Source organism: Drosophila erecta, unplaced genomic scaffold (assembly GCF_003286155.1).
Source record: "Drosophila erecta strain 14021-0224.00,06,07 unplaced genomic scaffold, DereRS2 tig00000055-arrow-pilon, whole genome shotgun sequence".
NCBI lineage: Eukaryota > Metazoa > Arthropoda > Insecta > Diptera > Drosophilidae > Drosophila > Drosophila erecta.
Window position 1 is genome coordinate 17965270 of NW_020825200.1, and position 19208 is coordinate 17984477.

General features: G+C 43.9%; 6 protein-coding genes, 1 long non-coding RNA gene and 4 other non-coding genes across 16 annotated transcripts; 3 read left to right on the forward strand and 8 right to left on the reverse strand.

Annotated features, from left to right (window-relative positions):
• Positions 1-288: 288 nt before the first annotated feature.
• On the reverse strand, positions 289-3846 carry LOC6541052 (vang-like protein 1). Of its 3 annotated transcripts, none has more exons than XM_026978887.1 (2): positions 3227-3846; positions 289-3160 (listed from the first exon to the last, which is right to left on the reverse strand). In XM_026978887.1, the coding sequence occupies exons 1-2, from the start codon at positions 3465-3467 to the stop codon at positions 1659-1661; spliced, it is 1743 nt and encodes a 580-aa protein (XP_026834688.1). In that variant the 5' UTR covers positions 3468-3846; the 3' UTR covers positions 289-1658. The 3 variants fall into 3 exon arrangements, with proteins under 3 accessions (XP_026834688.1, XP_001970363.3, XP_026834687.1); XM_001970327.3 differs by having other exon boundaries at positions 289-3163; XM_026978886.1 differs by having other exon boundaries at positions 289-3181.
• A 50-nt stretch (positions 3847-3896) lies between these two features.
• Positions 3897-8651, reverse strand: LOC6541053 (tetratricopeptide repeat protein 37). Its single transcript, XM_001970328.3, has 13 exons — positions 8510-8651; positions 8243-8454; positions 7827-8019; positions 7076-7671; positions 6933-7010; positions 6458-6872; positions 6225-6407; positions 5984-6168; positions 5124-5912; positions 4634-5065; positions 4400-4574; positions 4154-4341; positions 3897-4094 (listed from the first exon to the last, which is right to left on the reverse strand). Exons 1-13 carry the CDS (start codon positions 8600-8602, stop codon positions 3932-3934), a joined length of 3702 nt encoding a protein of 1233 aa, XP_001970364.1. The 5' UTR covers positions 8603-8651; the 3' UTR covers positions 3897-3931.
• A 3-nt stretch (positions 8652-8654) lies between these two features.
• Positions 8655-9855, forward strand: LOC6541054 (cytoplasmic tRNA 2-thiolation protein 1). Its single transcript, XM_001970329.3, has 3 exons — positions 8655-8759; positions 8817-8974; positions 9027-9855. The coding sequence occupies exons 1-3, from the start codon at positions 8712-8714 to the stop codon at positions 9850-9852; spliced, it is 1032 nt and encodes a 343-aa protein (XP_001970365.1). The 5' UTR covers positions 8655-8711; the 3' UTR covers positions 9853-9855.
• Positions 9846-11889, reverse strand: LOC113564090. Its single transcript, XR_003407782.1, has 8 exons — positions 11790-11889; positions 11494-11550; positions 11166-11217; positions 10926-10978; positions 10633-10739; positions 10382-10447; positions 10170-10220; positions 9846-9922 (listed from the first exon to the last, which is right to left on the reverse strand). It is a non-coding gene; the product is annotated as an uncharacterized LOC113564090 (long non-coding RNA).
• LOC6541058 lies at positions 10285-10362 on the reverse strand. The gene has a single exon (XR_046464.2). It is a non-coding gene; the product is annotated as a small nucleolar RNA Me28S-Gm3255 (small nucleolar RNA).
• On the reverse strand, positions 10518-10596 carry LOC6541059. The gene has a single exon (XR_046465.2). It is a non-coding gene; the product is annotated as a small nucleolar RNA Me28S-Am982 (small nucleolar RNA).
• On the reverse strand, positions 10811-10889 carry LOC6541060. Its single transcript, XR_046466.2, has one exon. It is a non-coding gene; the product is annotated as a small nucleolar RNA Me28S-Am982 (small nucleolar RNA).
• Positions 11044-11128, reverse strand: LOC6541061. The gene has a single exon (XR_046467.2). It is a non-coding gene; the product is annotated as a small nucleolar RNA Me28S-Gm3255 (small nucleolar RNA).
• A 349-nt stretch (positions 11890-12238) lies between the features above and the next one.
• LOC6541065 lies at positions 12239-14098 on the forward strand. Of its 2 annotated transcripts, none has more exons than XM_026978889.1 (3): positions 12239-12439; positions 12499-13472; positions 13631-14098. In XM_026978889.1, exons 1-3 carry the CDS (start codon positions 12409-12411, stop codon positions 13721-13723), a joined length of 1098 nt encoding a protein of 365 aa, XP_026834690.1. In that variant the 5' UTR covers positions 12239-12408; the 3' UTR covers positions 13724-14098. The 2 variants fall into 2 exon arrangements, with proteins under 2 accessions (XP_026834690.1, XP_001970366.1); XM_001970330.3 differs by having other exon boundaries at positions 12239-12435.
• LOC6541057 (NAD kinase 2, mitochondrial) lies at positions 14026-17242 on the forward strand. 3 transcript variants are annotated; one of them, XM_001970331.3, is made up of 6 exons: positions 14026-14476; positions 15281-15527; positions 15958-16198; positions 16260-16466; positions 16524-16926; positions 16994-17242. In XM_001970331.3, the coding sequence occupies exons 1-6, from the start codon at positions 14437-14439 to the stop codon at positions 17095-17097; spliced, it is 1242 nt and encodes a 413-aa protein (XP_001970367.1). In that variant the 5' UTR covers positions 14026-14436; the 3' UTR covers positions 17098-17242. The 3 variants fall into 3 exon arrangements, with proteins under 3 accessions (XP_001970367.1, XP_015014572.1, XP_026834689.1); XM_015159086.2 differs by having other exon boundaries at positions 14110-14476; positions 15970-16198; XM_026978888.1 differs by lacking the exons at positions 14026-14476; positions 15281-15527 and adding an exon at positions 15590-15690 and having other exon boundaries at positions 15762-16198.
• On the reverse strand, positions 17210-19194 carry LOC6541066 (probable ATP-dependent RNA helicase Dbp45A). The gene is made up of 6 exons (XM_001970332.3): positions 19036-19194; positions 18438-18979; positions 18211-18377; positions 17787-18145; positions 17578-17731; positions 17210-17515 (listed from the first exon to the last, which is right to left on the reverse strand). The coding sequence occupies exons 1-6, from the start codon at positions 19109-19111 to the stop codon at positions 17233-17235; spliced, it is 1581 nt and encodes a 526-aa protein (XP_001970368.1). The 5' UTR covers positions 19112-19194; the 3' UTR covers positions 17210-17232.
• Positions 19195-19208: the final 14 nt, after the last annotated feature.

Consider the following 19208-nt stretch of genomic DNA (forward strand, 5'->3'; position numbering starts at 1 on the left):
TGATTAGCGATTAAATCTACTCACTTCTGTACAATATGGTAGACCAAATGGCTCATTAATCAATATAGGAACTGCTCATTAATCTGGAGCTTGATCAGCGATTAAATCTACTCACTTCTGTACAATATGGTAGACCAAATGGCTCATTAATCAATATAGGAACTGCTTATTAATCTGGAGCTGATAACGTCACTTACAGGCTTTCAAAGGTCCCCTATGAGTGAATTAATTACGTGCGCATTTCTACAATTTGCGTCACCGGAACAACCTCTAGATAGAACAATTCCATTAAAGCTGTTAAAGAAGTGGGTTTGATTTATTTACGGCATGTGGTTTTTATATGCTAGTTACAATTACAACAGTTACAATTCGGGAGTAAATGTATAAATGGTATGCTTAGGTTGGTTTTCCAATTGCTTTAAGTAATTGCTAGATAATTGCAATATAAAAGAGCTTCGACAGAAGACATTTAGCTATAAAACGAAAATAAAATCAAACCTCAAGCAAACGTTTCTAAGTAGTTTTGTAAATAGGTATATATCATATATGTATATATTGGGTTCACTGGAACGTACACATGTTCGAATACGAATTCGGGTCCTTATCACTGTAATTTTGTCTCTAAAAATACACGAGTTTTTGTATATATGTGGTTGCTATGCACAGGTTAGTACATACACCTGCTAGTGGCTGTTGGCAATTTGTGTGTATAAAATGCATATTCAGGCAGTCTTCGCTTATATTATGTATTTGTCATCAGTTGCATTCGAGTTATAGTGTCGTCGTTTCTCAACTTTGTGGCTGAAGAGTTAGGACCATTCGGTTTCGGCTTAAATGTGCGTATTTAAAATCTTATTAAGTCGCGTCAAAAGTGGATAATGCACTTTTTGCGCAAGTCCGATAAAATCCTAGCTAAAATTCCATGGGTTTGCCTTAGCTCACTCCATTCCATCTTAAGGCTAGCGATAAGACTTACGCGTCCCAAATATCGATTACAATTTAAGATATTTCGAGACGAGTAAGCCCAACTTTACACTAAACATATTTCCTAAAATAAAAAAGTGTATAAAAGAGCAGCATTTAAGAGTTAAGATCGCGGTTCTGCATGCCAAACCATCATTCTTATAATTAATACTTTGGGAACTTGTAAGTCATGTTTGCTTATCAAAGGGTGTGATATGTTCGTGTCGGTTAAGGATGATACACTGGGCTTTTGAGCATGAGCATTGTTTGTTGATATTTGGGTCATAAGTTTGAGTTCAGCGCTGATAAGTACGTTGTCTTCTCATCTTATCATTTGTAACAAGATCAAGATTTAGCAACTGGGCCTGCCTAAAAATTTGGTTTTCACAAAAACTTTTCAGTTCTAACCTTCCAACATGTTTTTTTTTTTTCAAAATTCAAGGATCGATCTAAAAATACTCATCTAATTCATACATAAGTAATTTTGATTGCATTGATTGATTGGTTATGGTGTTTCAAAAATTAAAATACCCTGATGGCAATTCTCACAAGGAAGTCATCGATCAGGTTGAAAACTTTTGGAAAATAAGTGAAGGAATTATTAGTTGGGATTATCAGACAAACACATGCAAATAGGATGATTGCGTCTGATTGCTGTGAGTGGGCGTGTTGATCGGAGGGGCGTTTTGGTGGTGTCATACGGATGTCTCGGAGTTCAACTTAAGAACAAATTTGTTGCTTTTGGGATCCACAACCTCCTCGGCCAGGTTAAAGTGTGGCAGCTTGTGTACGGTGACCATTAGGGAGACATCGTTCTGAATTAACTGAAACGTGCATTCGTTGCCAATTGGTCGGGAGACGATCTCGTCGCAGATCAGAGACCACGACTGCACCCAGCGTCGCTCCTTCTCACTCTGCATCACTGGAGACTCGGTCAAATACGGTTCCAAGAAGGCGCGGGGGGACAGATCATGCTTAAGGCAGTGTGCCAGATGCTTCAGTATGCTCTCAAAGGTATGCCGCGGCTGTTGACGCGTAACCCGTAAGTATTTTTGCAGAGCCCTGGCCATCGAGGGAAAAACCGCCGAGGCAGCCTCCTGCGGATCAAGCGGCAGTGCCGGAGCCGGTTCGTTATGAATGCGTTTGATGTGGGTAAAGGCTTCCTCGGCGGCAGTTATAAGACGGGCACGTCGCTTCTTTACACGACGTTCGTACTCGTGCTCTTCATAAAAGCGCTCGTTGTGCGACGAGTCCCGGCGTCGGGCGTTGGCTGCTAGAACTGCTCGACTCTGGCTTTGCTGTTGCGAATTGCTCACCCCATCCACTTCGTAGTACTTGAAACTGTTCGATATCTTGTTTCGCTGGGATTTGGAGACCGATATAGGGATGCGCTCCAGGTAAGGGTTGAAGATGGGGAAGTCCACATAGTAGTGTTGTAGCACCCACACAGCCGCCCGTTGAATGCTCAGTTGGCCCAGCATGTAGGAGCGCGAAACGCCGTCCGGAGAGCGAATAATCTTAATGTAGTAGCAGGGCTGCTGGTGTCGCAGCTCCAGTAACACCACGGCTACATAGTGAATAAATAGCAGAGTGTCCACAAAGTTTGTGGCATAGCCCACCAGTGACTTGTAGTCCACGGCATCGCCGCCAGTCTCTACAACGATCTTCGCCCCGTTTGTGACCTGCACGATGTAGAAAAGCCAGTAAGCAAACGTACAGATGGTGACAAGAAGGAGGACGAGTGCGCGATACAGGAAAATCCGTGGCATGGTAGCCGATGTACGTCGCATGAACACCGCCCACAGACCGATGGCCAGGAGCAGCAACCGGGCGGCCAGCGAGACCAGTTGACCCTTGCACTGCTCACTGCAGGCCAGCAGCTGGGTGCGTACCGTCTGCGTTATTTCCGGGTGATCGAAGGCCGATGGGAAGAAGCCTACATACGGCATTACCACCATTGCCACTGGCGAGAAAAACGCTCCGCATCCCAGCAGGAAGTAGAAGCTAGACTCCACATATCGGCGGCAGGCAAAACCGAAACCCTTGTCGCTCTCACGATGCCACATGTTGTTGATGTCCTCCATGGAGATGCTTTGCTCCGAAGTATTTCCCGTGACGGCGGTAGTGTTCTCGCCCCAATTCTCGTCCTGTGGAAGGATTTGCACTTCGATGACTTCCTGGCCATCGTGGCTGCCGTCTTCTTGTGGCCAAAAAACAGCTGGGTGAATTGGTTTTCAGTGACTACTAGAACCATGAAACTCACCTGTCATATTAACGCTTGTCTGGTAAGGTGCCATGTCGCCCCGCTGAAATCCCTTGCCCGACTTTGAGGAGTGTGTGCTGCGGTGGGAATGTCTGGAGCGATCCCGTTCCCTGTGGTAGCCGTTGTTGACACTGCCACCTCCGCCACTGCCACCACCACCTCCCCCTCCACCGTTGTTATTGTGATTCCGCGAGCGTCTGGAGCGTCCACTGTGTTCCGACTTGACGGATTCGTTTTCCATTGCAATTGGGCTAGCGTGCGTGGGCTATGCCCGATTCCGAATCTCCTGGTCGCGAAGATACGTGCCCCAAATCACCTTGCAACCTGGCCAAATAGCTGGCCGTGCAGCTATTTTAGTGTCTAACTGTAATTGCGGCGGTAGCAGGTTTTTCATACGCAGGTATGCAGGGCGCAGTGCATAGCCTAACGGCGATTTAGAGCTTTATCTATGGCTAGTTATGCGGCACATTGTCACTTTTGGTGTCTTGCATTGCTAGTTCATACACTATTTGACTATTTCACGCACATTTTTCGCTTTTTATTCACTTTTTCGTGGACTTGGCTTCACCCCCGACGCAGTGTGACCACCGCTTCACAACCAGCAGCACGGTCACATTGCCTTGAGTGTTTTCGAGCACTATCAGTTTGGCGGTTGAAATACAAATACATATACATTTTAAAGATCGTTTATTTAGTTGAACAGTATCATGAATTGGCAATCCTGTCGGAAAGTAATTGTCTGGCTCGCTGGTCAGTTGGGTTCAGCCGTATAGCGCGTTGCAACAACTTCATGGATAAGGTCGTGTCTACTGGACTAACCGCCTGACTGGCATATATAGTAGTCAGGGTCTCTTCGCTGGCCAAGATGCTGAATATAAATAAAATCAGTATAGAAATTTATATTGTATAGAAATTTAGTAGACTTACCAATTTTGTTGAGTAGTATGTCCAAGTGTAAGAGCTATTAGACCCATATTTGAAGTAGCCAGTCGGTAGAATTTGTCATCAAAGAAATAATCCAGAAGAAACTTAAGAAATACATTTCGAAGACTTCTGGAATGGGGAAACATTCGGATACGAGTCTGTAGATAACACAACGCTTTTCGGGCACCCTCCTGAAAAGATCATAGTATTATTATTGTAGAACCACAACTTTCACCACTTTCAACAAACATTTATAAGTATGTAGTAAGCCGTTAAATAGGATATATCGGCACAATATTCCTCCTTAAAAGCATACGCTTTCAGCTCCGTCAGTATCGTTAGGGTCGACTCATTATCTCTATGAAGTATGCCTAGGGCAAGGGCTGAGTACAACGCCTGAATGGGGACTTCCTTCAACAAGACACTTTTGAAAATCATAACAATAGAAATGTTGAACAAACAAAAAAATATTGAGCTACAAACCACTGATAAAGTAGGGTTTTGGTGTCTGCTTCGCCCTGAAAGGCGTAGATCATGGAGGCCATAGCCACTAGGATAGTGGCTGCTTTGTCATCGTCATGGCCCACCGCGTTGCTGAGAACGGAGTTGTATATAGAGTAGGATTCCTGCAGATGACCGGATCGGTAATATGCCAGGGCCAGGCCTATGATCGGCTTAAATGTGGCATGAGCAACCGTGTTTAGGGCGTGAGCCGCCTGCTCAGGCTGGTCTATTTTCAAGTACAGGTATCCCAGATTTGTGTACAGCTTGTCACGATCCACTCCAGGTTCGCACAACTTACACGCCCGAGTGAAAGCTTTGATTGCCTGTTGATATAGTTTCTTTCGGGCGTAGAGGAATCCCTGGAACGAAAGCGATGCTGTATTTGCATCCGTCTCCTCATTTTGCACGTACCTTAAATGTTGTGAAAATTATTAGTTGGTTTTAAAAAGGACTTTACTATAATACTAACAAATTAATGGCATCCAGTGCATACACATCAGCGTACATGTGCCTGATGGCATGCTTAATGTGCGGCTTGTCCCGAGATCCAGGATCCGACAGCATTTCGCACACCCAGTGCGCGAAACCCAGCGCCGCCTCCGGATGGTAATCGAACTGCTGGCAGTGACGAAACAGGTCAAAGGCTTCCTCGCGATCACCAATCGACTCCGCCACCATTGCTTGACCAATCCAAGCGTTGGTGTACATGGGACTTGATTGTTGGGCTCTCGTAAAGGCCTCGTTGGCCAATCGGACTTCATTTAGTTTAATATAGAGCACTCCGAGATTGGTCCACGCTGTGTAGCACTTTCTTTCGAGCTCCACAGCTTGAATAAAACAGTGCTGTGCCAATGACAAGTTTTCATATTCGGAGTGCATATTGATCACTCCGAGAAGATTCCAATTTTGCCATCGATTGCCACGCTCTTTAATGGCCATTTTACACGCCTTAGTCGCTGTCTCTAAGTGGCTTTTTGCATTTTCGGGGATAAGAATAGCACTGTAGTAGCTGGCCAACGACAGCTCGTACCACAGGTATGTATTCTGTTTTAGTTTTAAGGCGCATAAGTAGAAGCGCTGAGCTAGCAGTAGAAGATCCTTGCGTGACAGATACGCAATGGGTTCTTCGCGTTTAGCTAGGTTTCCAGCCACATCCAAGTTGGCCAACGAGTGTGGCAACTGGGCTGTCTGAACAAAAATACTGGCTGAGAGGCGCCATAGCCAAACCATGCCTTGAGCTTCCCGCTGGAGAAAGGCGCTGTAAGAAATGGATAACATTTATCAGCAGAATTACTTAATTAATTAATTAATTAGTGGCTGAGCTCATACCTTTGAAGGTGTCCCACAGCCAATTGGAAATGCTCTTTAGATCTTCCGTACAAGTTCTGGCTCTTCAAACTATTTGCAATGCCAATATGCGCCTCAGCAGCACCTCGAAGTCCGGGCAGGTAACTAGGATTCCGATTTAGCAGCGTATCGAAATCTTCAATAGATTCAGTGTACATGTGTATTGTCTATTAAATGTGGTAAAAATTATTTCTGTTATGTTCTTAATTTTGGAATGTAGCACCGTTTTCACTAAGGCTATCTGAAGCAGAGCGTAATCATTCTCCGGTGATAGTTCAAGGATCTTTTGAAAGACTCGAATGGCCGAGTTGTAGGAACCGCGTGCTGCATAAGCATCACCCAATGACTCCCAGTAGATAATGCAACGGGAGTCATTCTTAATGGCAATGCGAAAGCATTGGATCGCCTGCAATAAAAGTGTTATGTAGGATTTATCAATGATCATCAATTTCTTACGTTGTCCCACTTCTTCACATTCAAGAAATGCAAACCAAGCTTGTACTGCAATCGGATTGATTCATCGCTGGCCAAATGGCTCACTGTGTTCAGCAGCAGTGTCTCGTTCAGTTCCTCCTCGCCCAGTTCCTGGTAGATATAGCTCAAAGCATCGACAGCTTCCTCAGCTAGGGGATTAAGGCTTACACACTTCTCGTAGCACTTACGGGCTCGTGAGAAGTCCCCAGTGGCCAGCGGGTACAGCCTGCCCAGATAGTCGAAGCACTCGGCAAAGTGCGGTCGCAGTCGAGTTGCCTTCAATACAGAGTTTAGGGCGTCGGAATAGTTTTTCAGCGCCATATGCAGCTTGCACCGAAGTAGATGTGCCTCAAAAGTCTCACAGTTACCAATTTCTTGAAGAGCTTCAGATGGGGATCTGGTATAACAGATGACAAGGTTGGAAATGACTTCCTCAATTCTTGTATTTTTTACTTACAAAACAAATTCTGCTTTGGACAGATCATCCAAAGGCAAATCTTGCAGCAGCTGCAGTTCACCCAGCTTGAAGAAGCAGCTGCAAATTTTTTAAAATCTTGTTAAGCTTAAAAATTTAACAGTCACTGTAGATATGAAGCTCACCGAGCCAAAGACTTAATATTGCCCTCGGAGTTCTCAAGCGTTTTTAAAATCGTTACAGCTTCTTTTAGTTTTGATACACAGTTTTCGTGCGATAGACACAGAGCATAAGCGTCGTTTTTCTGACCAATCTCCTGCCATAGCTGAAGGGCCAACTTGTAAGCGCCCAGCTCCATGTGGATACGCGCCAGCAATTCCAGCGTTCCTTTGTACGCAGGTTGACTTTTCTGCGCCTGCAATGCCAACTGTCTGGATGCGACGAGCTGCCCCTCAGCAAAGAGTTCCAGGGCTTTAACCAACAAAGCCAAGTTAGAGTTAGGATTTAGCTCCAGAAGCTGCTCAGCGTACTGTTGAATGGGCTGCCTCAGCTCCTGTTGCCAAAAAACTATTTCGGATTGCTCGTGGTGTTCGCAGTAGGTCTTGCATATCCACTCGAAGCCATATACATCCTTGGGATGCGACTCGGTCATGTTGCAGGCGTGTCGCACACATGTCTCATAATCCTGGTTCTTGTAAAGCCACTTTAAGTAGCGCTTGTAAACCACACTCTTTGCACTTGGTTCCGAGGTCTGCAGTAGAGCGTCCATAGTCGTTTTGTACTAAGGAAATGTGTAATTAGTCGTTACGAACTAATTTATGAAAAGGTATTCATCTGTAGGCCATGGATACTTGTGCTCATATAAATTATATTGCTTTATATTTCAACCTTAAGTTTGCTTTGTATAAAAAATAAATAAATGAAAAGGTAACTTACAAGCTGTGTATCTTCAGGTACAATTTCGAAGTCGTTTGAAATCCAAATGCGTCCCAGATACTCCTGAATTTTAATAAAATTTCTATTATCTGGGTCCTTTACTCTAGTTTTTAGTACTGTGAAGCAGAAAGGAGCCACATTTGGGTCCGAGGCCAAGTTAAAAAGCTTTTCCAACCAGTCCAAGGATTGTTCTCTAAAAACGTAATGTAAAGACCAGTTTAGTAGTCATTTCATGACTAAATGGGAGGACTATAAAGAAGTATAGTCGATACTTCAAAAACACAACCAGGGGTTTATAATCTTAAATAATCCACAAAGGCTTAAACTTCAGGTTTCACCTGATTCGAAAAAATCGGTAGTTCCTGTTCTGCATGTATGGATTAAGAGCAGGAGTGTTGTCATGACCAGATTCTTACGGTTGCAGGTCAGCCAACTGATCATAGATTTCAGGCAGTTCGTTGCTGGGCGCGCAGTTGGCGAGTCCGAGGAGCGCGACGGTTGCCGGTCCCTCCGTAAAATTGATGCACTGCCTTAGGTTCTTGGCCGCCTCCGCCTTGTCGATGTTCTGGTAGGCTGCGCCGAGCAACAAGTAGCCCATGGCATTTTTGGGCTCCGATTTCAGCAGGCGCTGCAATAAAGTCATTAGGATGATGCGTAATTGGTATGTCCTATAGTGACGTCACTTGGCACTTGGGTATGGCCTCCGCATGCTTGCCCAGCTTAATGGTCTCCCGGATGTCCTTGATCAAGGCTTTTGACTCTTTCCCGGCGCTCATTGTAAATATAAATCTTTATTTTTCATTTATTCCAAATAGTGCTGGGTAATATGATTTTGTCTAAAGCCAGTGTTGGTTACTGCTGAATGTGAATTAAGTGTGAGTAAAAATGCCCATTAACTGCAAGTCTCAGTGCGGAAATCGCGCTGCTTTGAAGGTAATTCATTAGCTCAACATCCTATAATAAGTCCTATTAATGATGTTTTTCCCGAAGCGCCCCAAAACCGGCGATGCCCTGTGCAAGGAGTGCTTCTTTGCCGCCTTTGAGGCAGAGATCCATCACACAATCTCCTCCAGCAACTTGTTTCGACGTGGCGAGAAGGTGGCCGTAGCGGCCAGTGGAGGAAAGGATTCCACGGTCCTGGCCCACGTGTAAGTTGTACCGTTTCTCCCATCCCACCTCTCTAATCTCAGTGTCCAACAGCTTAAAACTGCTGAACGAACGTCATAATTACGGCCTGGAACTGGTGCTCCTTTCTATAGACGAGGGCATCACTGGCTATCGGGATGACAGTTTGGAGACAGTGAAACAGAACCGGGATGACTACCAGATGCCACTAAAGATCTTGTCCTACGAGGAGCTCTACGGTTGGACCATGGACCGTATTGTTGCCCAGATCGGCCGTTCTAACAACTGCACGTTTTGCGGAGTCTTCCGCCGACAGGCCTTGGATAGAGGGGCTAAGCTGTTGGGCGTAGACAGCATAGCCACAGGCCACAATGCGGATGATATTGCGGAGACTGTCTTGATGAATGTGCTCCGTGGGGACACGGCGCGCCTGCGACGCTGCACGAGCATTCGTACCGGCGGGGGCGAGGATACCATTCCCCGTGTGAAGCCTCTTAAATACAGCTACGAGAAGGAAATCGTGATGTACGCCCACTATAAGAAGCTGGTCTACTTTTCAACTGAGTGCGTATTCGCCCCCAATGCGTATCGCGGCCACGCCAGAGCGTTTCTCAAGGATCTGGAGAAGGTGCGACCTTCGGTTATAATGGATATCATCTACTCCGGCGAACAGCTTCGCTTCAAAGATACGGTAAAGAAGCCTGAGCGTGGCATATGCACCCGGTGTGGGTTTGTTTCCTCGCAGCAGCCCTGCAAGGCATGTGTTCTTCTCGAGGGTCTTAATAGGGGATTGCCGAAGCTGGGCATAGGGAAGAAGTCGAAGGGCGAGCGAATGATTGCAAAGCAGGACCAGGAACTAGCCCTTCGCGAGCGTGCAAATTTAGTAAAAAACGATTTTTAACAACGCAAATTGAGTTTTATTTATTTATGGTTCCACAATATTATAATATTTTTCATCAAAGGTTCCAAACCTGAAAAGACAAGAACAGCAAATTTAGTTTATTTCCTTAAGGTATTAATTCATTTTACAATGCATTATGATGCTCAGTGCCAAGTTTTTAACCATGGCCCATAACCAGTCAAACATGACTCCCTATCTCCAAAAGAATATTGAAGAAGATTGTCAGCGCTTGACCTTTATATGGTGTCTGTGAATGGTTTAAAATGATCATCATTGAAGTCTCTATTCCCGATAAACAGGATCTCTTGAATACAAACCTTCCTGGCCTGGATAAATGAACCATTGGCATTTTTGTACTGCTTTAACACCTGTAAAACAAAATAAACAGTAAGATTGCCATTAATATAGACTAATCGTTTTAGCGATTTCAAAGTCATCAGTTAATTATAATAGAAAAATTTTGAATCACAAGCTTCATTACAGATGTCACAAAAATTTTAAAGCATCAACATATTAATTAATTAATTACCTTTTTAACTGGCTTGGTAAGCTTCGTTCGTCACAGTATTTTTTATCCATTGTGTGTTGTAATGAACTGTAATTAAATATAATTGGATTATTCAAATGTAAAACAAACTTTTAATCACAGATTCTAGAGTGTTAAATTTAAAATTCAGTGAAAACTTGTATACATCAAAGTGTTTTTCAGTCGAAAGATGGTATAAAAGTCATTCATCACGAAATTTCGAACTAATGTTCATAAAATATGAGAAAAATTACCTTTTAGAGATCCCCATTAATATTCCGTAATGAAGTCGAATGAACGATTTGAACGCAATAGAAACTAGGTTTGTAAGCCTCGTGTGACCATTGTGCGATGTAATAAACTGCAATTAAAATATAATTGGATTATTCAAATGTAAAACATACTTTTAGTCACAGATTTTATATTTACAGATTTAAAATTCAGTGAAAACTAGTATACATCAAAGTGTTTTTCAGTCGAAAGATGATGTAATGGTCATTCATCACGAAATTTCAAACTAATGTTCATAAATTATGAGAAAAATTACCATTTTATGAAGAGATCCCCATTAATATTCCGTAACGAAGTCGCATGAACGATCTGCAAGTAAAAGATAAGTTCATAAGTCACGGCCACAAAAAAGATGTATATTTAGGTGAATTGAAAGTGTCAGAATTAGTTTTAACTGATTTGAATCACAACGGTTCATAAGAGATGTCAGAAAATAGAATTATAAATCATCAGATAATTGAGATGGCCTAATTTAAGGTTTGGAGTGAATTCATACCTTATGTCGATCTCTGCCAGAAACACGTGTTGCACATGACTCCATTTTGTTTCTGAAAAAAGATATTTTTGGATTAGCACCTCTACAAACTCTGAACATAACTAGTTAAGAGGGTTAAAACTGTCGGCTTTACGAAAATAATATGCACCGCAAACTCGGGTATTGACAATTTGGGTTATGCTTGGGCAAAGCACATTTTTCTGCGAGCAAGTAAAAAGCACTAGCTAAAGTAGTAGTTTCTTTACACCAGCGACTCGTGCTCGCATGAATATATTTATATTACTTTATAAAAAAAACGTTATATTTATAGGGGTAACATTTAACTTACCAATTTATTCCACACATGCCAGCGCTTGAACCAAGCACCTAGTAATCACTGGTTCACCTACAATTCAAGCAAATGCATCGGTTAGAAAACATTCTCATTAATTTGGATAATTTGTTGAGATTGCAATGGATTCTCAACCACGTGACTGCAATTTGAAGTGCAATCGGTGAAGTGCATTTCCCTGCGAATCACAAATTAATCTCGCAACATTGAGTTCTGCAAACAAGCCAGTAGAACTCGATTCACAGTTATATTCGCTGCATTCACCGGTCGCCTATCATATCTGAATTACTTACATTTTTTAATTAGTTATCTTTCGCAACGCGGTGCTGTTCGCTCCACGTTCTTTGGTAAAGTAAAGAGAAGCCAGTGAAGTTGGCGGCGATTGAGGGTGCAGTGTGCACGCAGCGTGTACTTTCCAGAATACTGAAACGCCTAACGTCAACTTTTGTGGTCTGTTTGCAAGCTGTTACACTGTTTAGCAAAACTTTTTTTCAAATCAAATTTCAATCAATAAATCAATACCTGCTTTAATTTGATAAAGAAAAATATATTAACCAACGTGGATATAGTATAAACATTATCGCACTAGGATAATGGATACATTTGCAAGTACAAATGGCCACGAATAAAACAATAATAAAGTATTCATCATTGATCCATTAGAGAAGGTCCACTGTTTATAAAAAGAATATTTTCAAAATCCCGTAAAATATTCAAAGGACCGTCCCATGCTGCTGTAATTCGATTAACCTCGATTGCAATTCGATTGTTGCCATTGCAGAGCTGCAAGCGCGGCGGTTGTAACTGTTTTTCTCACAGATCAGACTAACGCGGCTCCGAGCTTTTTTTTGTTAAGTGTTTCAATATTTTAGGCTTAGTTGCGGGTGGGAAAGAGCACCATGACGGATTTCAATGCACCCGGAGCGATGCTGCCTTTGGGTGCGTAAGGATGTCTTCTCCATTTGCGATTATCCTCAAAGTAATAGTTTTTTAAACCGACAGATGAGTACTACGAACAATGCGTAGTACCGAAACCCAAAATACCGCCCCGTTACTCTAGTAATGCAGTCCCGCAGAGCGGTAAACGCCAAGCGGGGCACTTGCGGTCCTACAAGGAGCCTGATCAAGGTGGCGACGACGATGTTGAAGATGAAGATTTCCAGAGCTCCGTGCTGAAGACAAAGTTAGTGGAAAATGGCGGCACCGAGATCGATTCTAATGTCGCGCAAATGAACTATGAGATAAATGACTTTGATAAGATGTACTGGGAGCAGGACTCCCACAGCTCGGAGGCCTCCCAAAGCTCCGAAATGTGGCGCCTGTATGGTAACAACGTCTACCGGCCATCAGGGGCAGATCAATTAGTGCCAAATGACCAGGCACGTGGTCACGTAAAATCGCGCCTAGATCTGAGAGATGGCTCTCGATTTCGTAATAATTTAAACCAGAGGCGCAATCATCAGCAAAACGTCCATAGGCGCAACCAAATCCATCGTCGTCAGCACCATGTCCAGAACGCCAAGGAGCAGCACCCCCGCACAGCCTACAATGCCTTCAGCAGCCAAACAATCCATGCCAATCAACAAACTGACGTACTAATGAATGTAAACAATCATTTCCAGTATACTCACCAGGCACCCAGTGATCTACGTCGCAGCACCAACAACATTGAACCTGACCACTGCGACTGGACCGGCTACAGCTCGATAGGCTCTTTAATCGAATCGGTGGCCCATATTCCGGATAATCGAGTCAAGAATCGTTTGCCCTGTGAAACCATCACGCGTTACACGGATATCTCAAAGGATATATTTGCTGGAGAAGGGCAGAAAGTTCATAAGCCGCAGACTGGTCTGGAACCCGCCGCAGTTGATTCCGAGAGCATGAAAGTCAGTAAAATGGCCCATAACGTGATGCTCTTGCTCAAGAGCGTTGCCCAGCAAAACAACCAAGGAGGATCCTGTGAGTTTTTTAAGGTAATGTTCGAAATCATTTATGATCTATTACTTCACAACAGCCCCTGTGTTGTAATATACAAATATATCTTATTATTTCTAACAAACTATACCACTCAGCTGTTACACATAATTTATCTTAACCATTTTTATATAAGTCTACAATTTCCTTATTTAAGAACTGCGACTGGATAAACGGGTCGGTGGAGGAGTTCCCAAGTGTTGCATTTCCTAAACTTGATGGAAGGGACGAACAGCAGCGTTTTAACTAGATAACCGAGATATACTTAGAGGACCTATCTAAATTAAGTTATTTTTAAGTAACAAGCAGCTCATGTTTTAATTTAAATTCGTCGGATTGGCGCGCACTTTCTGTGCGAATTGTAAGTCGACGCAGGCAAGAAGAAGACGATTTCGACGATGATAGTGAATGCCAGGGGTGAATAGTCGCTGTCTGCTTTTTTTATATAGAACACATATTTCGGCTGATAAGAACAGGCTTCGCCGCTTATCAGTAATGCACAACAAGAAGTACACACGGACGAACGAGATGTGAGAGGCGAAAGCGGACGAAAATAGAAACAAGCGGCGATAAATTTACAGCAAAAGCGATTTCATATACATAACCGATGTGCCGGAGAGGAACAGAGTATTAATCAGTTAATCTGCCAAGCCGCTAGAGAGCGGACGTGAAAATGATCATCGGGATCGGATAGCGGGATAGTTAGTAGTGATCGTAACTCCGGATAGTGCTAAACACTAATATCAACCTATGTTTTGGCTATTGTCGAATGTAGAACGGACACTTAGATATTTTGTTTGGGCAATCGCAGTCAGAAGTGGCCAACGGAAGAAAGAGCCATCGATTCTTTTCATTTAGATACTTGTATAGCGTAGTTTTTCTGAAACGATTTTCCCAAAGAATACGAAATAAACTTAACACAGTACCCTAAATGTGCGTTGTTCGTCTTCGGTAGTGCCCAGCATGTTGAAGTCGAAGCAGTTGCTCCAACAGTTTTCCAAAGGTAAGGATGCGTGGGATTTCGGAGCTGAAACGGCACAATTTGAGGTGTTTTATACACATTAGCTATCTGTGATTTCGTTGCCGCCTTCATTATCAGCCTTAGGCATTTGCTGGAGTAAACTAATACTATATCACCAGATCGTAGGCTCGCTTTGACAGCCTTAATCGCTTCTGAGGTTGACCAAGCCGAAGATTATCAGTAAACACTTTTTCGCCAAATTCTTTGTCATGATGAACTTTCCCCACGCACACTGGCTGACGAAATTTTTCCGCCAAAAAGTGGATATTAAGCCAAATCTACATATTTTCGTCTTCTTAATATTGAGCACAGAACAAAAACTGATATTAACTACAAAATCAATTTGAAGAACGTAATTTGTACCTAATTTTGTAATTTGTTTACTTAATGAAAGAACCAGTAATCTTTAAAAATGTCAATTCCAATTCGCCTATGTAATTATAATTATAAATAATAATTATGTTGTGCTGCGTGGTATGTAAGATATGTACATATGTACAACTTTTAGAAAAACTACCAAAAACTAGATTGGTACAAAAATGAATATAAAACTTTTTTCAATAAACGTTTTGGACGAAAAATACTTTCCACTTGCACTGTATCGTTTATCAGCTGTTCCGGGAAATTTCCATTAAAACCGAGTAGTTACACATTGATTTCGGTCGTAAGATGCTCCAAAACGGCAGGAAAATTGTTCCTGAGGGGTTGAGTAAATTTCCCTTGACAAGGAGCAAACATTGATCGGACTAACGAGGTCTTTCGCTTGCAACTTGCCATTTTAAACAGAGTACGCAAAGTATACGCCGACCAACTTCAGGCTTAAGCGGGCCCTGGTCGTCACCAAGTTGTCCCGCTATGAGTTCGAGCAGCTGCGCCACCCGGAACTGTCACCGGATCAGCTCCAGCAAAAGCTCCGTGACCGAGGCACCGACGTGGAGATGGTCCTCCACCTGCACAAGGTGCACAAAGACTTCGAGCGGCGGATCGTGCAGAGCTTCCAGGACGTTGGATGCGAGGTGAAGTTGTCCAGCAGGTGCGTACACACAGTCCTATGTGGAGTGCTGCCTAAACAGGGTGGAGGCCCTGGGTACATGTACTAAAAACAAGGCAGCATTTATTTACAAGGATAAATTAAACGTAAATATTTTCTTACGAATTGGATCTTAAACTACCTACAAATGTCGGAAAGTAATTAAGTAAGTAATTGAGTAATAGATATGATTTCATGGCTTTGAATGAAATCCTTTCTATGACGACATGCACCCAGGTATCCACACCTTCAGGCCTCCAGTCACTGCTCCCAATTTTGTGTTGTGTGTCTCGTCACTTCGTCACATACTATACTCTATATGTATCTTCGATTTGTGACTACTTCCCACTACAATTGATCTCCACCATCTTCACACACTTCGTGTCTCTTATGCGGCCCCTCGCCCTGTGTGTTGACTTTACTAAACGAGCAGACTTGAATTTAGAAGCTCGTTGAGCAAGGACGTCATGAGCTGGGCGGATGTCATCGTGCCAGTGGGCGGCGATGGCACTTTCCTTCTTTCCGCTGGACGCGCCAGTCCGCTCTTCGCACTCAGCCAGCAGAAGACGCCGATCGTCGGCTTCAACTCGGATCCGCTTCACTCGGAGGGCCGACTTATGCTGCCCAAGCACTACTCGGACAATCCGGCCGACGCCGTTTCCCGCATCAAGAGCGTAAGTCCTGCAACGTGTAGGTTATCTTAGTGCATTAAATAAATATCCCCATTCCTGGCAGGGCGATTTCAAGTGGATGCATCGCTCGAGGGTGCGGACAACGATGCTGGGTAGCAATGGCAAGATTCCAGAGCCAACTGACCTTTTCCGGCATACGGAGGTCAAGATGGAGCAGGTCAGCACTGCACCCGAAATTCTGGACCAGGATATGGCTCACAAGTACAAGGCCAAGATGAAACGTGTACTTCCTTACTTGGCCTTAAACGAGGTATGACATGGAAGGTTTTATAATGGACTTAGTAGATCTTTCCATTTATCTACATAGGTATTTATTGGTGAGCATCTATCGGCCCGAGTGTCTCACTTGCAACTGGTGCTGGACCACCAGGACGTGGTAAACAAGACAAAATGCTCTGGATTGTGCGTCAGCACAGGAACGGGCTCAACATCCTGGCACACCAGCATCAATCGCATCACAAGCCGGGATGTTGACGACCTGTTGCGCTCCCTTCCGAATGGCAATTCAAAGAACGTGATGATGCTACGCCAAAATGCAGAGGAGATCGCTCAGAGGTACAACCAGGGCCTGCTGTTCGCGCCAGACGACCCGCGCCTCTGCTATTCAATCCGGGAGCAAATCTGCGTGGGCGTCTGGCCTTCACCAAAGACTTTTAAGGAGCGCGATTTTGTGCAGACCGTGTTTGTCAAGTCGCATTGCATCGATGCCAGTGAGTAGTTGCCTGTCCAGATACGGAATGACATATGATAAATAACAATGGCATTACATCTTCACAGACCTGGTTATAGACGGCAGCATTTCGTTCCCCTTCAACGATGGTGCCAAGGCTTTGCTAGAGGTTCACCCAGAGGATGCCCTTCTGACAATCGCTTTAGACTGATTCTAGTGATGCGCCCCTAGTGCCTGGTCATCTAGCCTTAGCATGTCTGAATTTTGGAAATTATTTAAGTTAGAATTTTGCAACTACTTAGCAGTGTAAGCTCAAAAGTTAATTTGTTATTACATAAAAGTATATTTAAACATCACGCTTTAGCTTCCCCATTGACTTTTTCATAACTCCTTTGCCCTTTTTGGCAACTGGTATTCCTTTAAGCCTTTTCAGCGGTTTTGATGAAGTATCTCCTTGGGCAGCTCTACTTCGTCCTTTTCCCTTTTTCTCAAATCGCCCATTGTCTACAGATTTAAAGCGCTCATCCAGTAGGAGAGCTTTACCCTCTTCGCTGGCTGCCGACTCTGCCTGTTGCAGTTTCCGCTTTCGACGTATTTCCTTTAGTTTATCCTTCTGCTTTTTGCGATACCTATGGATCGGATACAAGGTTTATCTTAAAATACAAAAATAGGCGGATCTTCTACTGCTTACAGTGCTTCCATTTGGTCTGGATCCTTGCCCTCCATAATCCACGTCTTTCGCCTATAATTTTGCGCTCGCTCGTCGAAATCGTTATTATCTAATTGCATCTCAGATTCACGGCGCGTGACATTTACTTGCATAAAGATCCTCTCCACCATGCGCTCTAAAGTATATAAATGTTATTTATTTTGTGTGTCACTAATTCTAACATAACTTACGATCGATGGGATGCTCTGTGAGTTTGGTGTTGATCTCCTCCTCGATGGCGCCCAATAGCTCTAGATCGCGTGGAAAGCGGAATATGGAGATGGACATGCCTTTGCGACCCGCTCTCGCTGTTCTGCCCACACGATGGATGTACTCCTTGGGTGTCCGCGGAAGCATGTGATTCATAACCAGCTCGACGCTGGGTATATCCAAACCTCTGGCGGCCACATCCGTAGCTATCAGTGTACGTACTTGGTTGGATTTGAAGCGACTGAGAGCAGCCACGCGCTCCTTTTGTCGCATGAAACCATGCAAGCAAACATTATCGATGTCCATGTTCTTTAGCGTCATCGAGAGAAGTTGACAGTACCTAAGTGGTTATTATTAAAACGTTAATATATATATTATATTTACTTCCTGTTATTCTGCACTCACTTTTTTGTGTTGGTGAATATCATGACATTAGCGCTTTCGTTTTCCTCGCGATACTTTCTCAGTGCCTCTATTAAAACCATGTCGCGATCGTAGTCGGCGCAAAGCAGATAGCGCTGGTCCAGAGTGTCCACAGTGGCGACGTCTGAGTCCTGCGACCATTCAAAGCACTAAATTCGGAAAAAAAAACATCTAAGAGTACCATTCAATAGCGTGTTCAACGAACTTACATCGCTGGCGATGGGAAATATGCTGGACTCCTTAATGAAGTCCTTCATGGTTGCGGAAAAAAAGAGATTTTGCCTTTTCTTGGGCAGACAACGCTCGATAATAGCTAAGCTCTCGTCAAAGTCGCCGTTCAACATGCGATCAGCTTCGTCAACAACCAAATACTTTAGATTGTCAAAGGAGAAGGTGTCGCAGCCGGTAAGGTGATCCGCGAGACGGCCTGGCATGGCCACCACGATATGCGGCCGCTGCATAAGTTTCTGGCTCTCTACCATTTGGTCTGTTCCGCCAGAGACGACACACACGCGCACACCCATCGCTTGCCCAGCTACCAGGAACTGCTCGGATATTTGGTAGGCCAACTCGTGTGTGGGCGTCAGCACCAGGGCGAAATGGCTCACTGGCTCTTCGCTAAGCCGCTCCAGAATGGGCAGGGCAAAGGCGAAAGTCTTGCCCGAGCCCGTCTTGGCAGCTCCAATGCAATCCTGCCCCGCCAATATCGCCGGGATGCATTTCTGTTGGATTGGGGTTGCCCCTTTCAGGCCTGTAAAGCGCAAAGGATAAATTACTTGGTTCACCACGTGGCCGGCTTGACATTACCCAACTTGGTCAGCTGCTTTACCAACCATGGACGTAGGCCCAGAATCTGAAAAGGATTGGTCTCCTTTCGTTGCATTTAGGTAAATAAAAATACAACGAAATTAAAAAAGAAAACAACGTGCGCTAATATTAGTGATGGAAGAAAAGAATTTCGTATCGGTATGTAACTATCG